We start from the raw sequence: 18,013 nt of genomic DNA, 5'->3' as shown, positions 1-18,013 counted from the left end.
AAAAAAATAAAATAATAATAAAAAAAATCTCAGGTGAGTCTGAGGAGGCATCCTGGTAATTTTAGAGAGCCATTTTTTTTTTTTTTCTGAAATCAAGAGCGTGTTTAAGGGGATGGGATTGTGGTTCAGTGGTAGAGCACTTGCCTAGCATGTGTGAGGCACTGGTTCGATTCTCAGCACTGCATATAAATAAATAAAATAAAGGTCCAACACAACAAATTTTTTTTAAAGAATGCTGCAGTGAGTATTCTTTATATTTAAAAAAAAGCATGTTTAAAAAAACTACTCACTGTTGGAATATGATGGTTCAGTCTCATTTCTCTTAGCTGAAATGTATTCTTTTTTTGTGGAAGATTTTTACCAGATGTAATTTAACAGAATATTGCATCATAAGTTCTGTAGGAATAACTCAGAAGGTGAACCTTGGGGTATTTTATCAAATAATCCTTTGTCTTTGTGTTGCTGTAATTAGTGATAATACATAGGGTTCCATCTGTGCTTTAGATATTTTCACTTTTTTTTTTCCTTAATGAACACTAATGTGACTTGATTCAAGTTTCTTGAATAAATGGTGCAGTGACACCATTTGTATAAGTACTTATTTAAAACTGGGCTAAAATTTTCTTATTATAAGACCTTAATAAGGTCAGAATGTAAGTATTCTTGAGACAATGTGTTGTGGGGGGGTGCTATTCAGTGCAGTAGTGAACTAGATGATATTGGAACCTCTGTCCTTAAGGAGCTGCAGTAGTTTCCAAGGTCTCAATCCATGATGGCCATCTCCATTCCTTTGGGCTTATGGTGAGGCAGAATATCATGGCTGAAGAGTGTGGCAGAAGTAAGCAGCTCTGGACATCACATCAGGAAGCAGAGAACACTTTTTTTTTTTTTAATTGTACTGAGAATTGAACCCAGGCTGCTTAACCACTGAGCCATATCCCCAACCTTTTGTTTTGTTTTGTCTTGTTTTGTTTTTGTTTTTTTGAGACAGGGTGTTGCTAAATTGCTTAGGGTCTCACTGTGTTGCTGAGGTTGGTCTCAAACTTGAGATCCTCCTGCCTCAGCCTCTTGAGTTGCTGGGATTATGTGTGTGCTCTCTTTTACTGGGCTCTTCCAACATGGTAGCATGTTTATTTCAGTTCTTAAAGCCAAAGTAACAAATCTAAAATGGTTCTTAAAAAGTCTTTCTGCTCATTTTTTTTATGACTGTTGAAATGCTGCTAACCATTGCTGACAATTTTGAACAAAAGTAATGATATCAAAGTTATAGGCATTTCTTTCCCTAATGCTGCTTTGTGATTTTACTTATAGGACCTCAGTATATCTATAGGCAGGAATTCACAGAGCTGATTGGTTACCTTCCCAAGACCACATTGAATGTCTACATTTTGAAAACATTTTAAAGCTAAAATTCACTTAAAGAATACTGATTTTTAAAACCAGGCTCAGTGACACATGCTTGTAATATCAGCTACTGGGGAGGCTGAGTCAGGAGGATCTCAAGTTCAAGACTAGCCTGAGAAACTTAGTGAGACCCTGTCTCAAAATGAAAAGGCTGGGAACTAGCTCAGTGGTTGAGTATCCCTGGGTTCAATTCCCAGTAAGCAAAATTAAAAAAAAAAAAAACACTTTAATCCACCTAAAGGGCTAATAGTGTGTTAGCATTTTAACTATATGAATATTTACTCTGGTAGATTTAAAAAATCATCTAAACCACAGATTGTTTGTTTAACAGGTCGTGAACCATGGCTGTGTGGATACAAGCTCAGCAGCTCCAAGGAGATGCCCTTCATCAGATGCAAGCCTTATATGGCCAGCATTTCCCCATTGAGGTGCGGCATTATTTATCCCAGTGGATTGAAAGCCAAGCTTGGTAGGTGAACAATGCTTTTTACGTCATATTTTGTGAAGCACAGAATATTGGAGTTTGGGCTGAGGGAGTAGCTCAGTGGAGGAATGTTCATGCAAGGATCTGGATTCAATCCCCAGCACCACCAAAAAAAAAAAAAAAGAAAAAAAAAGAAAGAAAGAAAGAAGAGAAAAAAGTTTGATTAGAAAAAATCTCATGGTGGAGACTTTAAAAGTTATGTGCTTAAGGCTGGGTATGGTGGCATACACCTATAATCCCAGTGGCTTGGGAGGTTGAGACAGGAGAATTTGTGAGTTCAAAGCCAGCCTCAGCAGTGGTGAGGCACTAAGCAACTTAGTGAGACTGTCTCTAAATAAAATACAAAATAGGGTTGGGGATGTGGCTCAGAGGTCGAGTACCCCTGAGTTCAATCCCCAGTACCAAAAAAATTTTTTAAAAAGTTATGTGCTTAAACATTTTTTTTTATTTTATCCATGAAAAGGTATTTAATCCCATCTGATTTAGGGAGATGGAATAACTCTTGGGATTTAAAAACAGGATTCATTGTTCCCTTTAATAGTTAGTACTACTAAAAACATTAGCATATTGCTGCTAATAAATAGCAATCAACTAATATGTTTTGAGTGCCTGAGGGTGCCAGCATTGTTGTAGATAGCAGCATTTGTTGGAAGAAATGAAAGTCCTTGCCCCACAGAATTTAGTGTTTGATGGGGCAGATAACTAATTTAATGGTAAATACATTGGTGTTTTTCATTCATATGTATTTTACACATAAATGCATAAATCTAAAAGGAAATATACCAAAATATTAATAGAAATTACATTTCAGTGGATTTAACAAGCATTTATATCTTTATTTCCCAAATTATTGGTTATATACTTGCATCATCCTAAAATTCCTTTAGAATTGGTGCAGTATAGTCGACTGACAAAGCAGCTCTTTTGTTTGTCTTCTGTAATGCTGGGGCCAACTCAGCACCTCCTGCGTGCTCAGCAAGTGCTCCACCACTGAGCTGCACCACCAGCTCTTTAGTTTCTTTAAGTGACAGTGTTATTACACACTGGCAGCAGGTTGAGCTCCGCTCTGCTCTGAAGCAGGGGTTCTGTCAGTGGATCTGAGGTATTCTCTAAATGGTTTCGGCCTCTCCATTGTAGCCAGGGGTCCTCTTTGACAGACCTCAGTAGAAGCCAGCCTTGATGCTACTGTTGGAAGATGGCTGTATTTCCAATCAGTGCTATTGCCATGGAATAATTTGCAATTGCAAATTATTGTTAGTAGCAGATTTCTGTTCAGAAGCCAGAGAGCACCAAAGGCAGACAATTTTCTAGGCAATTTAAAAAAAAATCTCAGCTTCATGTAATTAAGTGAGGGAAAAAACACCTGCTAAATATGAGAATGTCAGGTGCACCTTGTTTAGTGCTTTTCCATTCCCTTTTCATTTTCTTTTCTGTTTTAATGATTTGGAGGGTTTAAAAAACATTAGTAGAAAGTTTCTGCTGATTTAAAATTTCATTTAGGGGGTGTAGCTTAGTGGTTGAACACTTATCCATCGTGTGCAAGGCCCTGGGTACAACTCCCAGCCCTGTTTTTTTTTTTTTTTTTTTTTTTCATTTAGCCTGGCTCAGTGATAACAGGCCATGGTCCTAGCTGCTCCAAAGAGGATCACTTGAGCCCAGGAGTTCAAGACCAGCCTGGGCAACATAGTGAGATCTTGTCTCAAAAAGCAAATAAGCTTTCCTTTAGTAGATTTCTCATGTAATTTGCTTACTGATAAGTTCTAAAAGATTTGTGTTGATTAAGGAATATCTGAATTATATGTAGTTTGGTTTTCTTAAAAAGATAAAGATTTAGCTCGGTGCCATGGTACACGCCTGTAATTCCAGCAGCTCGGAAGTTGAGACAGGAAGATTAAGAGTTCAAAGCCAGCCTTAACATCTTAGTGAGGCCCTAAGCAACTTAACGAAACCCTGCCTCATTAAAATATTAAAAAGGACTGGAGATGTGGCTCAGTGGTTAAGTGTCACTGGGCTCAATCCCTGATTAAAAAAAAAGAAGATGTGAAGATTTTAATGAAAAATCTTCAGTTCTTCATGTTGAAACCATCCATGCAAATCTCTTTATTAGCAGGAACATTAAGAACCAGTGTCAGAATTCCAAGAGTTTTGCTCAGATGGGATCCACTCAAGCATGGGTTCCCAAACAAGAAGCATCATTGCCTCAATCCTTACAGGTTTTTATTTAATATATATTATACTTAATTCATAGAGCATATATATTTAAAATTTGGCTTTCTTTACTGACTTCTCCAGTGCATGTTTGGGTATGCTCTTTGATGAGATAGTCTCAATGTTTTGTTTTTTTTATTCTGAAAGTCTCAATGTTTTGATACACATGTTTGTGTCTCTGTTTGAAATTAGTTGTAACGTCAGAGATTAGGAGATGACAGAGCCATTTAGCTACCACTAGATCACTTGTTTGGCTCCAGACTGGTCAGCAGTAATTGGATGTTATTTCAGTCTGACAGCTGTTCAGTTTCTTCAGCAGGCTAAGAAATTTGGTACTACCCAGTAGCAATTGTTGCTTAAGTTTTAGAAATAAAGGAAAAAGGAAAGAAAGAAGAGAGGGAGTGAGACCGTCCAACACCTATCACCAGTTAAATGGCTCTGAATTAATATAAAGTCTGTAAACTGGTTTCACTTGTTTGTTGGAAAAGTTGGCATTGCCTAAAGTCCCAGATCTGCAACTAGTGATACAAATGTCTCGCCTGTGTAAATGCTAGGCATCTTCTACTTCATTTCCAGGACTCCTTAGAAAGAGCAGTATTATTCCTTCACCTGTCTCTAAGAAATACTACCTGTGGAATTTGCAACATGGTCATGGAACTGGTTAAGGCTGGGAAGGACATGTAGGACAGTCTTGACCTTGTGCCCCTTCACACCCTTGAGAAGACTATAAATAGGAAATTATCAGAGCCCTTATTTCCTTTAGAGAATGCGAAGCATGTTCCTTTTCCTTTTGTTTATAGGAGTAGATAGCATTAGCACCAGAGCCAGTCAGTAGCAAAAAGGAGAGGGGCAGTACATAGTTTTAAAAAAAAAAGGAGAAGAAGAAATGAAAATACTGTACAGTCCACTAGGGTAATTAGAAGATTGTGAATAGAGTAATGTAGGCATTTAGTCAATTTGTGTTAAGCTGTTTCTTAACATTTGCCACAAGTGTTAAGGAGAAATCACTTTAGGGCTGAGTGCCTCAATGGTAGAGCACTTGCCTAGCATGTTCTGGTTCCAAGCCCAGAAATAAAGGAAAGAAATCATTTTAGTCAAAGAAAGACTTGATGTGTAGAGGCTGCATTTTACAGGCTCTTGTGCATGTATGTATACATTTTATGTAATTTTTTTCCCCTAGGGACTCAATAGATCTTGATAATCCACAGGAGAATATTAAGGCCACCCAGCTCCTGGAGGGCCTGGTACAGGAGCTGCAGAAGAAGGCGGAGCACCAGGTGGGGGAAGATGGGTTTTTGCTGAAGATCAAGCTGGGGCATTATGCCACGCAGCTCCAGGTGGGTGTGAATGTTGGGTCACACTTAATTCTTGTCCCTGGGATGGCTTCTTCCTTCATGTAGTACTTCCTATAGAGTCTCATTCTCTTTGTCAGCCAGCATTGTTGAGTCATGTGTTCCATGCTTAAGATTCTGATCATTTGACTTTGGGGTTGTGGCTCTTTTTTTTTTTTTTTTTTAAGAATTTTTTACTTAAAAATAATTTTGAATTTATAGCAATTTGCAAGAATGATACAAAGAAGTCCTACATTACACCCAGATTTATCTGTTAATCTGCCTCATCATACTCTCCTCTCTCTCCTCCTCCCTTTGTTTCCATGCACACTTTATTTAGTCACTTGAGAGTAAGTTGCATACATCATGTCCCTTTACCCCTAAGTATTTCAATGTGCATTTTATAAGATTATGAACCTTTTTTTAATATTTATTTTTTAGTTTTAGGTGGACACAATATCTTTATTTTACATTTATGTGGTGCTGAGGATCGAACCCAGTGCCGTGTGCATGCTAGGCAAGCGCTCTACCACTGAGCCACAACCCCAGCCCCAATGAACCTTCTTTTACATGTTTATAATACAGTTATCAGGGCTGGGGTTGTGGCTCAAGCGGTAGCGCGCTCGCCTGGCATGCGTGTGGCCCGGGTTCGATCCTCAGCACCACATACCAACAAAGATGTTGTGTCCGCCGAGAACTAAAAAAAAAACAAAAATAATATTAAAAAAAAAATTATTTATAATACAGTTATCAACCTTAGTAAATTTAACATTGATACATTACTTTTAGTTAATCTTCTGTCTATATGTCCATTTTATCAGCTGACTCAACAGTGTCCTTTAGGGCATTTCCCCCCCTCCAGTTCAGGATCCAGTCCAAGATCACATATCATCTCTAGTTGTCATATCCCTTTAATCTCCCATTTTGCAACCTTGCTTTGTCTGTGACATTGACATTTTAAAATAATTGACCTACCCCTTACCTTTTTTGTTGTTGTTTTGTTTTGAGATAAGGTCTCACTATGTTGTCTTGGAACTTCTGGGCTCCAGGGATCCTCTGACCACAGCCTCTCAAGTACAGGCACATATCCCCATGCCTGATCTACTACCCCTTACTTTTTTTTTAAATATTTTTTATTTGTCAATGGGCCTTTATTTATTTATTTATTTTAAAATATTTTTTTAGTTTTTGATGGACCTTTATTTTATTTATTTGTATATGGTGCTGAGAATCGAACTGAGTGCGTCACACATGCTAGGCAAGCGCGCTACCACTGAGCCACAACTTCAGCTCCAGACCTTTATTTATTTGTGGTGTTGAGAATTGAACCGAGTGCCTCACATATGCTAGGCAAGCGCTCTACCACTGAGCCACAACCCCAGGTCTACCCCTTACATTTTAAAGACAAAATGTTCCTCATTTTGGGGTTTGTCTGATGTTACCTCATGATTAGATTCACATTTCACATCCCTGGTCAGAATTATAAATGAGTGGTATGGTCAGGCTATCACATCCAGAGACATATGGTGTCCATCTTCCCCTTACTAGTGATAATAATTATGATTACCCAGTCAAAAACTTTTATTATCCTATTTCTCATCTGGTTTGGACTTTACTTATCTGGGTTTCAAAATATTGCTGTAATACTTAGATACACTAAAATTCAAGAAATAAAATAACCTTCCCTTTTTACTGTAATTGGGCTTTTTGTAATATACTTCCTTATTCTCATTGACATGGGGGGGAGGTGCGCAGTATTACCCATGATTGGGCCATGACATCTCCAGGAGTGTTCTGCATTGTGAGAGCTGCCTGTCCCAAGGCAGGCCAGGGTTAGGTCCCAGAGCATGGAATGGAACAAAGTCACTTCTGATGTTGCATTCTTTCAGAACACATATGACCGCTGCCCCATGGAGCTGGTCCGCTGTATCCGGCACATTCTGTACAATGAACAGAGGCTGGTCCGAGAAGCCAACAATGTGAGTGTCCTGTGGTTGTGAAGAGAGGAGTGGGGATTCCTTTATTATCTACCTCTCTCTGGACCCAGCTTTGTCAGGGTCACTCAGTGTGCACCTATTGGTGTCCTTTTAGAGATCTGATCTTAATAGATTTATAACCTTAATGAGGTTGCAACCACAAAGCAATGTGAACAAGTACAAAATAATATAACCCCAGCTGAATTGTTTTTTAGCAAAGATACACTCATATTCAGGTAGGATTACCTGGGAGAGACTTCTCAATCCCTTCTAAGCCAGGTGTTGGAGGAATGGGTCAAACCAGGTCACTTAAATAGCTGGATCCACAGAGGCCTTGTTTATGCCTCCCCCATATTTTCATGTGGTAGTCTTCAGGATGCCTGTGAAAGGTTCAGCTTCTTCCACAGTGGAAGCAAATTATTCCATCACAAGAAAGTCTTGAGTGAGCACACAGACAATGTGCGTTCACAAAGCCACATTCCCCACTGCGTGCCTAACATTAGTGCAGCCGTATTAGGTCAGTGAATAAATGTAAAAATGTGGGTCATCATCATTAAAAGGAAAACCCAGGTGATGCCTAGAACACGTTGAGTTCTAGTCTCTCCACAGGAATTATTGGGCCCTGTTTTGGTACTCTGGTGGAAGCCAGATCTGAAGTACTAGTTTCCACTATGGTAGTGCCATATTCTGTCAGGTCACTTGTTTCTCCATTTTCCCATTTTACCCCAGTGCTCACGGATGATGTTTGTGATTCCTTCTGATCCAAAATTTAGCTTTTGGGAGTCTTAGCCCAAAGTAGGATCTGGCATTGGTTGGCTTTTCCTAGGGATTAAGGCCAAAGGTTTCCTCCCACCCCACGGCCCTGCACTGTCTCTCTGATCTCAGGGCAGCTCTCCAGCTGGAAGTCTTGCGGATGCCATGTCCCAGAAGCACCTTCAGATCAACCAGACCTTTGAGGAACTGCGACTGGTCACCCAGGACACAGAGAATGAGCTGAAGAAGCTGCAGCAGACCCAAGAATACTTCATCATCCAGTACCAGGAGAGCCTGAGGCTCCAAGGTGAGGCTAGGGCTGCAGGGGCCGAGGGAGCTGTTTGTGTCTTGGAGGTGTGCAGGTGGGAGTAAGGACTAGAAGGCTGCTCAAGTTGGGTTGTAAGAAAACCCGTTTTTCATTCTGAGCATCTATCTTCCCTTGGCATTAGAAGGATGAGACTTAGGAAGGGGAGAAGATATGTCACCTATCCTTGGAGAGTGTGGGGTCAGGCTTCGGGCACCCTGGGGGAGTGCCAAGGTAGCTGGGGAAGACATTTCCTTTTTGGGAAGGAGCTCATAGTCGTAGGTAAACAGCATCAGCTGTAATATTTTATATATAATAAGCATTTTATAAATGCACATTTATTAAAGTAGTAAACAGAAAATGTAAAACCATATGCTCAGGGGAAGAGCACTTACCTACCATGTGCAAGGCCCCGGGTTCAATCCCTAGCTTCACCAAAAGAAAAAAGAAGAAAAAAAATCACCTTAAAAAAAAAAAAAGTCTCTCTAAGCAAGGATTCTATAAGGGCCAAGGGACTGTGTTTCTGGTGACCAGTGTTTAATATTCTGTGTAATTATTCAGAGAGGGCTTCCTGTGACTGCATATACTCTGTTTTGTTTTGTTTTGTTTTTTGTTCACAACATTACAAAGCTCTTGACATTGCATATACTCTGTGCCTCAGTGCATCCTTGTGGACAAATCTCCCTAGCACCATATACTGCTTGCTGCTTGAGGCATCCAGAAACTTCATTGTCAGTCTTGAGGCTGTGGAGCCCCACTGGCGCCCCCTCTTGACCCTGTAGGAAGTCAGCAGTTTGAACTTTTACAGTTTCCCTGCTTGTATACTCTGCTCAGAATCTCAGAGGAGTGATGGCTTGGCAGCCAGTGCCCATCCCCCCCACACACACACACTCACACAGTGTGCCTTCCTGTAAGAGTGTGTGTGGCAGGCTCCATCTCAGAACTTTATTGACACTATTTTTTGACTCTGTCTTCCCAGACTATAAATCCCTGAGAGGGGTTTGTGTCTTTTATCTCTATACCCTGACAGCACAATGACTGAAATGTCAGTGTTGACAGGATAATTATAACATGTCTTCCTCCAACTGAATTCACCCAAAGAAAAGGAATAGCCCATTCCTGCAGTGGAAACAGAGATTTAGGTTGTGGTTTCTACCCAAGTCCATTGTCAGCAGCATTTATGATCCTGGATATGGGTTCCACTTGCCTGTGAATGGGTTAGGTTTGGATTCTGGATGGGTGTACACCTATCACATGGTGTAACCTCTGTCTCATTTGTCTGCCTCACCATTACAATCACAGATTATGGCTGGTGGGATTGCTCAATGGGACAGCACTTTCCTAGCATGCACAAAGCCCTGGGTACAATCTCAAGTACCACACAACTACACACAAATATACACAGAGCAAAAAACACATACATTTATTTTTATTTATTTTTGGTACTGAGAATTGAATCCAGGGGCCCTTAACCACTGAACTACTGCCCCAACCCAAAATTTTTATTTTGAGATGAGGGTCTCACCTTACTAAGTTGCTGAGGCTGGCCTTGAACTTGGGATCCTCCTTCCTCAACTTCTGAGCTGCTTGGATACCATGCCTGGCTAAAACCACAGACTGTTGATCTGTTTGTTCAAGTGAAGGCCCAACTCCTGAGAAACATAGCCATTGCCTCAAGTCTACCTGGCTCCTTCCCAGAAAAAAACTGCAAATGACTAGGAGAGATCTAAGTGGGACATTTGCATGGAGAAGCTGGGTGTAGGTGTTGAAATCACCAGTCCCCTGCCCTGTGGGCCAGCAGGATCATGGGGTAGCCATCGGGCCCCTTTGCTATGTTCCAGGCCTGGGACTACTCTTCCCACTCAGTACCTTCCGATGAGAGGTACCATATTTCCAACTTCTAGTTCTGGGCTTTTCCTGGCTGTTCAACATTGCTTTTATCTGTCCTAGCTTGTATGTTTCCTGGGGCAGGGACTGGTTTGGTGTGACATGGCCTTCAAAGCTAGCCAGGAAGTTGACCAAGACATACCAACACACACATCTTGATTCAGGCTGAGTAAAGATGCTGGGATGTTCAACAAAAAGAGCTATATGGGGGCTGGGATTGTGGCTCATTAGTGGAGCGCTCACCTAGCATGTGCGAGGCCCTGGGTTCGATCCTCAGCACCACATAAAAATAAATAAATAAATAAAGATATTGTGTCCAACTAAAAAATTAAAAAAAGATATGATGTCCACCTAAAACTAAAAAAACAAATATTAAAAAAGAGAGAGAGATAGGAAGGGAGTAATAATCCCAGCACTGGAGAGACTGTTTTCTTGGGGAGGCAGAGGGGTTTGCAAACCGGGGAGATGGACAGGTGGCTTTAACTATGGGCATGGTTTGAGGTTATGGATCCTCAGGTATATCTTGCTTTATTCTTTCTACCTCCACCATGTCTTAAGGATTTGCTTAGAGATATCTTGAAAAAAGGTAGGAAGGCCTCCCTCCCTCCCTATTCTTGCCATCAGTGGGATTCCCAGCAGCTGGTGATGCCTCCCTCCACCCTCCCTTTCTAAGGGAATCTTGCTGAATTGTGTCCTAGAGGCCCTGGATATTGTCCCCATCTTCTGTTGATTTCCTCCCTCCTCTCACCCCCTTCTCTCCCCGTCCCTTTGCATTGACCTACCCTGGACAGACATGTCAGATGCTTTGCAACCCCTAGTGAGACTCACCACTGGGGAGGGACTGCCAAGTTCAGGGATGAGACAAAATAAGGGAGCAGGGCCTCCCAGACGAGGTCCCCTGCACGTGAGGGTGGGACCCAGAAGCTGCTTGTCTCTGTCACTCTTTCATTCTTGTCCTACCCGCCAGTCACCAATAAGGACCAATCTACATAGAATTCAGGCCTGCCTGGCTGCTCCTTGAGCATTTTGTGCATCATCATTCCTTTAAAGTCCACAGCAAGGCCCTGAGCATTTGCCAGGATTCTCCCATTTTACGTGTGGGGAGCGGAGACACAGGAAAGAAAGTGATTTGCAGAGTTCACCCAGAGGGGTTTGGGGGCGAGCAGGGTCCTGAGCACCCACTTCCCAAAAGGGAGGCTGGGTCAGGAGGCCAGTGACCAAAGCCCAGAGGCTGCCTTCTGAGGGAGCGTCTTCATCTTTGGGCACCGGCGACTGTAGGTAGGAAGCCCCACTTGCCATCAGTGGGTGTCTGACCCTGGAGGTCTTGCTCCAGAGCAGGTGAGTGGGAATGCTGTGGGCTTCCTGGGGTTGCCAGGAGTGATGGTGGTGGGTGTTGGGTCTCCTCCTCCAGCTCAGTTTGCCCAGCTGGCCCAGCTGAACCCCCAGGAGCGCCTGAGCCGGGAGACAGCCCTCCAGCAGAAGCAGGTGTCCCTGGAGGCCTGGCTGCAGCGGGAGGCACAGACACTGCAGCAGTACCGCGTGGTGAGTAGGATCCTGCTTCTCTGGTGACTGGATGGAGGGACAGAGCCAGGGAGAGCAGGGGGCCAGACCCTCTTCACTGGGGTCCTGTGAGGGCAAGGGTCAGAGAGGGAAGGGCCTGCTGGGCCTGCCTGGCTCCCCGGGATTGTAGGGGAGGCCCTGCAGGGCTGTTCCCTAGGAGCCCAGAAAGGCTGCTGTCCCCCTTCCCACAGGAGCTGGCCGAGAAGCACCAGAAGACCCTGCAGCTGCTGCGGAAGCAACAGACCATCATCCTGGATGATGAGCTGATCCAGTGGAAGCGGCGGCAGCAGCTGGCCGGGAACGGAGGGCCCCCCGAGGGCAGCCTGGACGTGCTGCAGTCCTGGTGAGGGCTGTGGGGAGGCAGCAGGGTGGCAGGGCTCCAGGGTGTGCTGCCAGCTGCCTCTTCTGCCTCCTGCCTTGGCCTGAGCAGCAGGCTTCTTCTGTCTTGTGACAGCCCTCATCTCACCAGTGTCCTGGTTTAGATATGGACTTTGTTCCCTGTTCCATTTCCCCAGGGATGCAGTCAGTCACATGTTGGGGAAAGGGACAGGGCTTTGGTATGCAGTGACTCTTGGGCTGGTTGGACCCAAATCAGGGTGGCCTCCCGTGCATCCTCTACTTCTGGAAGGCAGGAGTGCCCTGTGTACCCGTGGATCATGGAGTGGGGAATTGCTGTGCCATCCTGGGTGGGTCCTTGCTGTGCAGATGCAGCTGTGTTGGGGGGAGGTCTCCCTAGGCTGGGAGCCCCCAGGCTCTGGCCCAGGGTGGGGAAGAAGCCATCATTCCCATGTGGGCCCTGGGACTCCTCGCAGGTGTGAGAAGTTGGCCGAGATCATCTGGCAGAACCGGCAGCAGATCCGCAGAGCCGAGCACCTCTGCCAACAGCTGCCCATCCCTGGCCCAGTGGAGGAGATGCTGGCCGAAGTCAACGCCACCATCACAGATATCATCTCTGCCCTGGTCACCAGGTGACTGCTGCCTCTCCACCATGCCCAGGGCAGAGCAGTTCCCTTGGGGTTGGCATGTGGGAGGCCGCAGGTGCCATCCAGACCACAGGCTGTGCCTCTCATCCTCTCCCACTGCATCTCCAGTTGCTCTGGCTGCTTGGGGCGGCCCTGGCCCAGTTTCTGGTGTGGACACTGAGGGAGGTACCTCTGCTTGCCCTCCCTTATTTCTGGGTACAGAAGCCTTGTGTTGTCCTTCGCCTGCTAGACCTGTGGGAGGTCCCTTTCCTCAGAGAGAGACTCTTCCCCCACTCCCACGCCTGCATCTCATCGTGTGTCTGGTCACTCATGTCCCCTGCAGCACATTCATCATTGAGAAGCAGCCCCCTCAGGTCCTGAAGACGCAGACCAAGTTTGCGGCCACCGTGCGCCTGCTGGTGGGCGGGAAGCTGAATGTGCACATGAACCCCCCCCAGGTGAAGGCGACCATCATCAGCGAGCAGCAGGCCAAGTCCCTGCTCAAGAATGAGAACACCCGCAAGTGAGTGTGCCTCAGTTTCTAGTTTCCCTGCTCTTTCTTCAGATCCCTGCAATGGGAAGATAGAAATTCTGCCATCTCTGCAGATCCTTTCTCACCCTCTGGCCTGTTCTGAGGATCAGAGAATGAATATAAGGGGGTTCTTTTTTGAAGATAGTATAGTTTCATTTAGTAGGGATATGAAAATTACTTGTGTGTTTTATTTATTTTTAAATTATTTATTTTTATAGTTATAGGTGGACACTATATCTTTTTTTTTTTTTAATGTGGTGCTGAGGATTGAACCCAGTGCCTCACACATGGTAGGCAAGCGCTCTACCTCTGAGCCACAACCCCAACCCCTATATGTTTTATTAATATAGCTAACATTTCCCCTAAATGATATGTGCTTTTAGCAGCCTTCTGTATTATTTCCTGCTACCCCAAACATGTTCTTTGTCCCATGTGTACTGAGATCCAGATAGATTTGGAGCTGGTCTCTCTGATTTGCAGTGATTACAGTGGTGAGATCTTGAACAACTGCTGTGTCATGGAGTATCACCAGGCCACGGGCACCCTCAGCGCCCACTTCAGAAACATGGTGAGGAGGGGAGAAGAGGAAAGATGCATTCTCCCTCTGTGTTTGAGGGCTTTGTCATCTCACGTTCCTCCTTTGCAGTCCCTGAAACGAATTAAGAGGTCTGATCGCCGTGGAGCAGAGTCCGTGACAGAAGAAAAATTCACAATCCTGTTTGAATCACAGTTTAGTGTTGGTGGAAATGAGCTGGTTTTTCAAGTTAAGGTAAAGCCCCCTCCATAGCTGGGTATGCATGCTCACATGTACTGTGCATTTTATATCACAAAAGAATGGTGATCATGGGCTGGGGTTGTGGCTCAGTGTTAGAGCGCTTGCCTTGCACGTGTGAAACACTGGGTTTGATCCTCAACCCCACATTAAATAAAAAGAATAAATAAATAAAAGTATTATGTCCGTATACAACTAAAAAAAAGAATGGTGATCACCTTGTATCTTCTTTTTCACCATTGATAAACAGAAAATGGGGAGACCTCATCCTTACAGGTGTTCTCTCTTAGATTCTATTAAGTCGTGAATAAACAGTAATGAATTGAAATGGCTGGAGGAATAGATTAAAAAAGTGAATGATAGGAAGTGTTACTCAGCATGAGGAGTGTATAGTACGTTTTAAACATTTCATTTTTCTTTTTCCAGAAATGTCTCTTTAAGCTCTTTCTTTTTATCATTTTCCTTACAACTTCGAGAAACTTACTCTGTCCTTCAGAAACATATAAGCAATATTGCCTTTAAAATATCTGAAAATTTCTAAAGTTGTGCCAGTATTGTGAAAAGTCACCTTACTCCGGGAGCCATTCCCATTCTGCAATTTAGGGAGTCACTTATTGACACTTGAATGATAGTGTTGCAATGACAAGGAAAAAAGAAGGAAGGAAAGAACTTGAGGCTGTGGGTGCTCAGCCCTTCTCCTGTGTCTTTTAGACCCTGTCACTCCCAGTGGTGGTGATTGTGCACGGCAGCCAGGACAACAACGCAACAGCTACCGTCCTCTGGGACAATGCTTTTGCAGAGCCTGTGAGTGGATCCTTTGGGCCTGTGGGTCTCAAGATCACAATGGTGTCACCAGTTTTTTCCATGTGGTATCCCCTCAAAAAGCATAGAAGGGCTGGGGATATAGCTCCATTGGTGGAATGATTGCCTCGAATGCACAAGGCCCTAGGTTCAATCCCCAGCACCAAAATAAACAAACAAATAAAAAAATAAGTAAATGAACAAACAAAGAAGCAAACAAATAAATACAATAAAGGCATGCTGTCCATCTACAACTAAAACAAATTTTTAAAAGTCACAGGAAAATTTTTATTTTCCTTAGTTAAAGGCAGAATAGAAAATATGGAAAGGGCATGGCTTGATGTCAGGCCAGGGTTAGGCTCTACCCCCTCCTCACTGTGATCATGACTGTGATCTAGGGATGTTCTCTTTGCCTCTCTGAGCTTGAGTTTCCGTTCAGTTCCTGCAACAGAAGCATAATGGCACTATTGGGATGCTTACATTGAATAACAGAGAAATACTGTCACAACCCCCATGGTCAGTAAATATTTTTGAGTTCTTGGGGGATACCCTGAATGGGGTAGGGGACTCCCAGGCTCTTTCTAGAAGTTAGTTTAGCAGAGGCATTGCTTCATGTCATCTTCTTTCCAGTAAATGAGGATGACACTCAATGTCCTTTCCTGATTTCACAGTCTCTATTTCATTCCAGATCTCTCAGAGAGAATGAGATGTTTTGTCTGCAAGATCAGATATAATTTTGAGGGCTTATGCACCTGAATGCTGTATGAATGCCACTGAAGTGGCTTGAAGAACATTTGACCAACCTCTCCTCCTCCCCTTCTCTTCTCATTCCTTTCATAAAGAAATGAGGAATTTCTTTTTTTTTTTTTTAAAGAGAGAGTGAGAGAGGGGGGAGAGAGAGAGAGAATTTTTAATATTTATTTTCTAGTTCTCGGCGGACACAACATCTTTGTTTGTATGTGGTGCTGAGGATCGAACCTGGGCCGCATGCATGCCAGGCAAGCATGCTACCGCTTGAGCCACATCCCCAGCCCAAGAAATGAGGAATTTCTTTATGTGCTGATATGAGATTTCCCAGATATGGTATTAAGTGGGAAAAAGAGGAAATACAGAATATGTGGATTTTATGCTACCATTTATGTTTAAAGAAAAAAAGAATAATTGCTGACATGCAATATCTTTGGCAATATATACAAGACACTAGATGCATTTGGGAACAATTGGCTTACTGATGGGGATAGGAAAGCAACTTCACTATATTTACTTCTTTGTTTTTTTAATTTTTATTATGTGAAGGAAATGTCCATCTGAAAAAAAATTTGTAGAATTGTAAGTACTATGGTTGAATAGAATGAAAAGCAATTTATTAAAAGTTCATATTCTGATAATAATACTTGATGATGAAATTTTTAAAAAAGTTCATATTCTGTTCTATTCTCAATTAAGTTGCCAACCTGAAATTTTCACTCTACCATGCCAAGTTATTTCACATTGTGATAGAGTTCTTGGCAGATGTCAAGGGCAGATATGCACATATGTGTGTATGCATGCATATGTATACATGTATGTGTACATTCTCTCTCTCTTTACCAGTCTTTTCAGTTTCTAAATTCCCAATGAGTTAATAACATAAGAGCCAGACCTTGGTTTTATTTTTATTTTTATTCGTGGATTTAGAACCTCAGGTTGAACCACAGGATCAGCAGCAGCTCATTATGCATAACATACATAGCATAATGTTAGCTTCTAGTTATGCATGAAGAAGGTAAAACAGAACCTTCTGCATCTCACAGAACCATATACCCCAAGGAAGCATGAATGTCCTTGGCAAGACCAGTGCTTATAACTACTTCCAGCCATCGTTGTTTTTCTCTTGTGGCTGGAGGGAATCAATCATGCAACTGTTTTTTTCATAAGAATCTGGCTTCTCTCCCTCTCAGGGCAGGGTGCCATTTGCCGTGCCTGACAAAGTGCTGTGGCCACAGCTGTGTGAAGCTCTCAACATGAAATTCAAGGCCGAAGTGCAGAGCAACCGAGGCCTGACCAAGGAGAACCTCGTGTTCCTGGCACAGAAATTATTCAACAGCAGCAGCGCCCACCTCGAGGACTACAACAGCATGTCTGTGTCCTGGTCCCAGTTCAACAGGGTGAGGAATCCAGGCCTCCAGTTGATATTAGGTCAATCCCTCCAAACCAGATGTCTTCAGGAGTCTCCCTGTCCTGGGCCTCTGTTCTTCATATTTATAATAAAATGTACCAAAAATAATAGAAGCTTCTAAATAGATGGCCAACTTCAGAGTTATCCAGGTCTCATGTTGAGAATCACATCTTTCCATATTTTAAGTAAGTTGGGCTTTGTGTTCAGTTAGTGAGTTTTCTTCCTATATAAAGAAAATAAAGAAAGCAAACATAAACATAACTCATGGGAAAGAAAGCTTTAAGATAATAAATCCATGACTCTGTCTTATTCACTTACTCTCTGATGTTCCATGATGTATAATGCCAGTTCAGACTCCCATGAGACCCTTAACCCACAGAACAGAATGCTGATGAAAGAAACATTTTCTAGTTTGTAGTGTCTGGTACTCAGATGTCATATCTTTGATTGATTTTCAATTACACTTGAGTTCCTTTCCTATACTTCCACGTCCAGTGTTTAAATGCCTTTCGTTCAGAGAGCTATTGGTCTTCTGGGTAGTTTTGTATTAACAAGTTGGCCAACAATTTGCTGGTAGTCAGAAGAGGTTTGATAGGGGAATCAGGAGGTCTCATGGTCTATCTTTTCCATTACAGTAAAGCTCCTGCCTTCTAATAGGATCAGGTAACTGCATTTGACTGATGACCATTGGAAACATTGTATGATGTGACCATCTCTGTGGCCTTATGATTGTGATTTAATCCAGATCAAATTTATGAAGCAACAGGGCATATTATTAAAACACAGCTGTGATTCAGCTGAGATGGGTCCTGAAAACATGCATTTCTCAGAAGCTCCTGAGCAATGCTGATGTTGCTAGTCACAGGCCACACAGCAAAAAT

At 43.0% G+C, this 18,013-nt stretch overlaps 1 protein-coding gene across 6 annotated transcripts in view; it reads left to right on the top strand.

Annotated features, from left to right (window-relative positions):
* Stat5b (signal transducer and activator of transcription 5B) overlaps positions 1–18,013 on the top strand; it is a 62,702-nt gene that overhangs the window by 36,405 nt on the left and 8,284 nt on the right. For 5 of the 6 annotated variants that reach the window (XM_077800983.1, XM_077800981.1, XM_077800982.1 and 2 more), the window contains exons 2-14: positions 1,736–1,873; positions 3,996–4,101; positions 5,305–5,433; positions 7,317–7,406; positions 8,289–8,463; positions 11,759–11,889; positions 12,099–12,250; positions 12,720–12,875; positions 13,213–13,392; positions 13,882–13,969; positions 14,048–14,170; positions 14,885–14,977; positions 16,915–17,121. In XM_077800983.1, coding sequence (XP_077657109.1) covers positions 1,746–1,873; positions 3,996–4,101; positions 5,305–5,433; positions 7,317–7,406; positions 8,289–8,463; positions 11,759–11,889; positions 12,099–12,250; positions 12,720–12,875; positions 13,213–13,392; positions 13,882–13,969; positions 14,048–14,170; positions 14,885–14,977; positions 16,915–17,121 — 1,758 coding nt within the window. In that variant the 5' untranslated portion in view covers positions 1,736–1,745. Of the gene's footprint in view, positions 1–1,735; positions 1,874–3,995; positions 4,102–5,276; positions 5,434–7,316; positions 7,407–8,288; positions 8,464–11,758; positions 11,890–12,098; positions 12,251–12,719; positions 12,876–13,212; positions 13,393–13,881; positions 13,970–14,047; positions 14,171–14,884; positions 14,978–16,914; positions 17,122–18,013 lie in introns of all 6 variants that reach the window. The other variant, XM_077800985.1, reaches the window with a different exon arrangement.

The sequence above is a fragment of the Urocitellus parryii genome, chromosome 7, assembly GCF_045843805.1.
Source record: "Urocitellus parryii isolate mUroPar1 chromosome 7, mUroPar1.hap1, whole genome shotgun sequence".
In the NCBI taxonomy this organism is placed as follows: Eukaryota; Metazoa; Chordata; class Mammalia; order Rodentia; family Sciuridae; genus Urocitellus; species Urocitellus parryii.
This window is presented reverse-complemented; position numbering and strand designations above follow the sequence as displayed.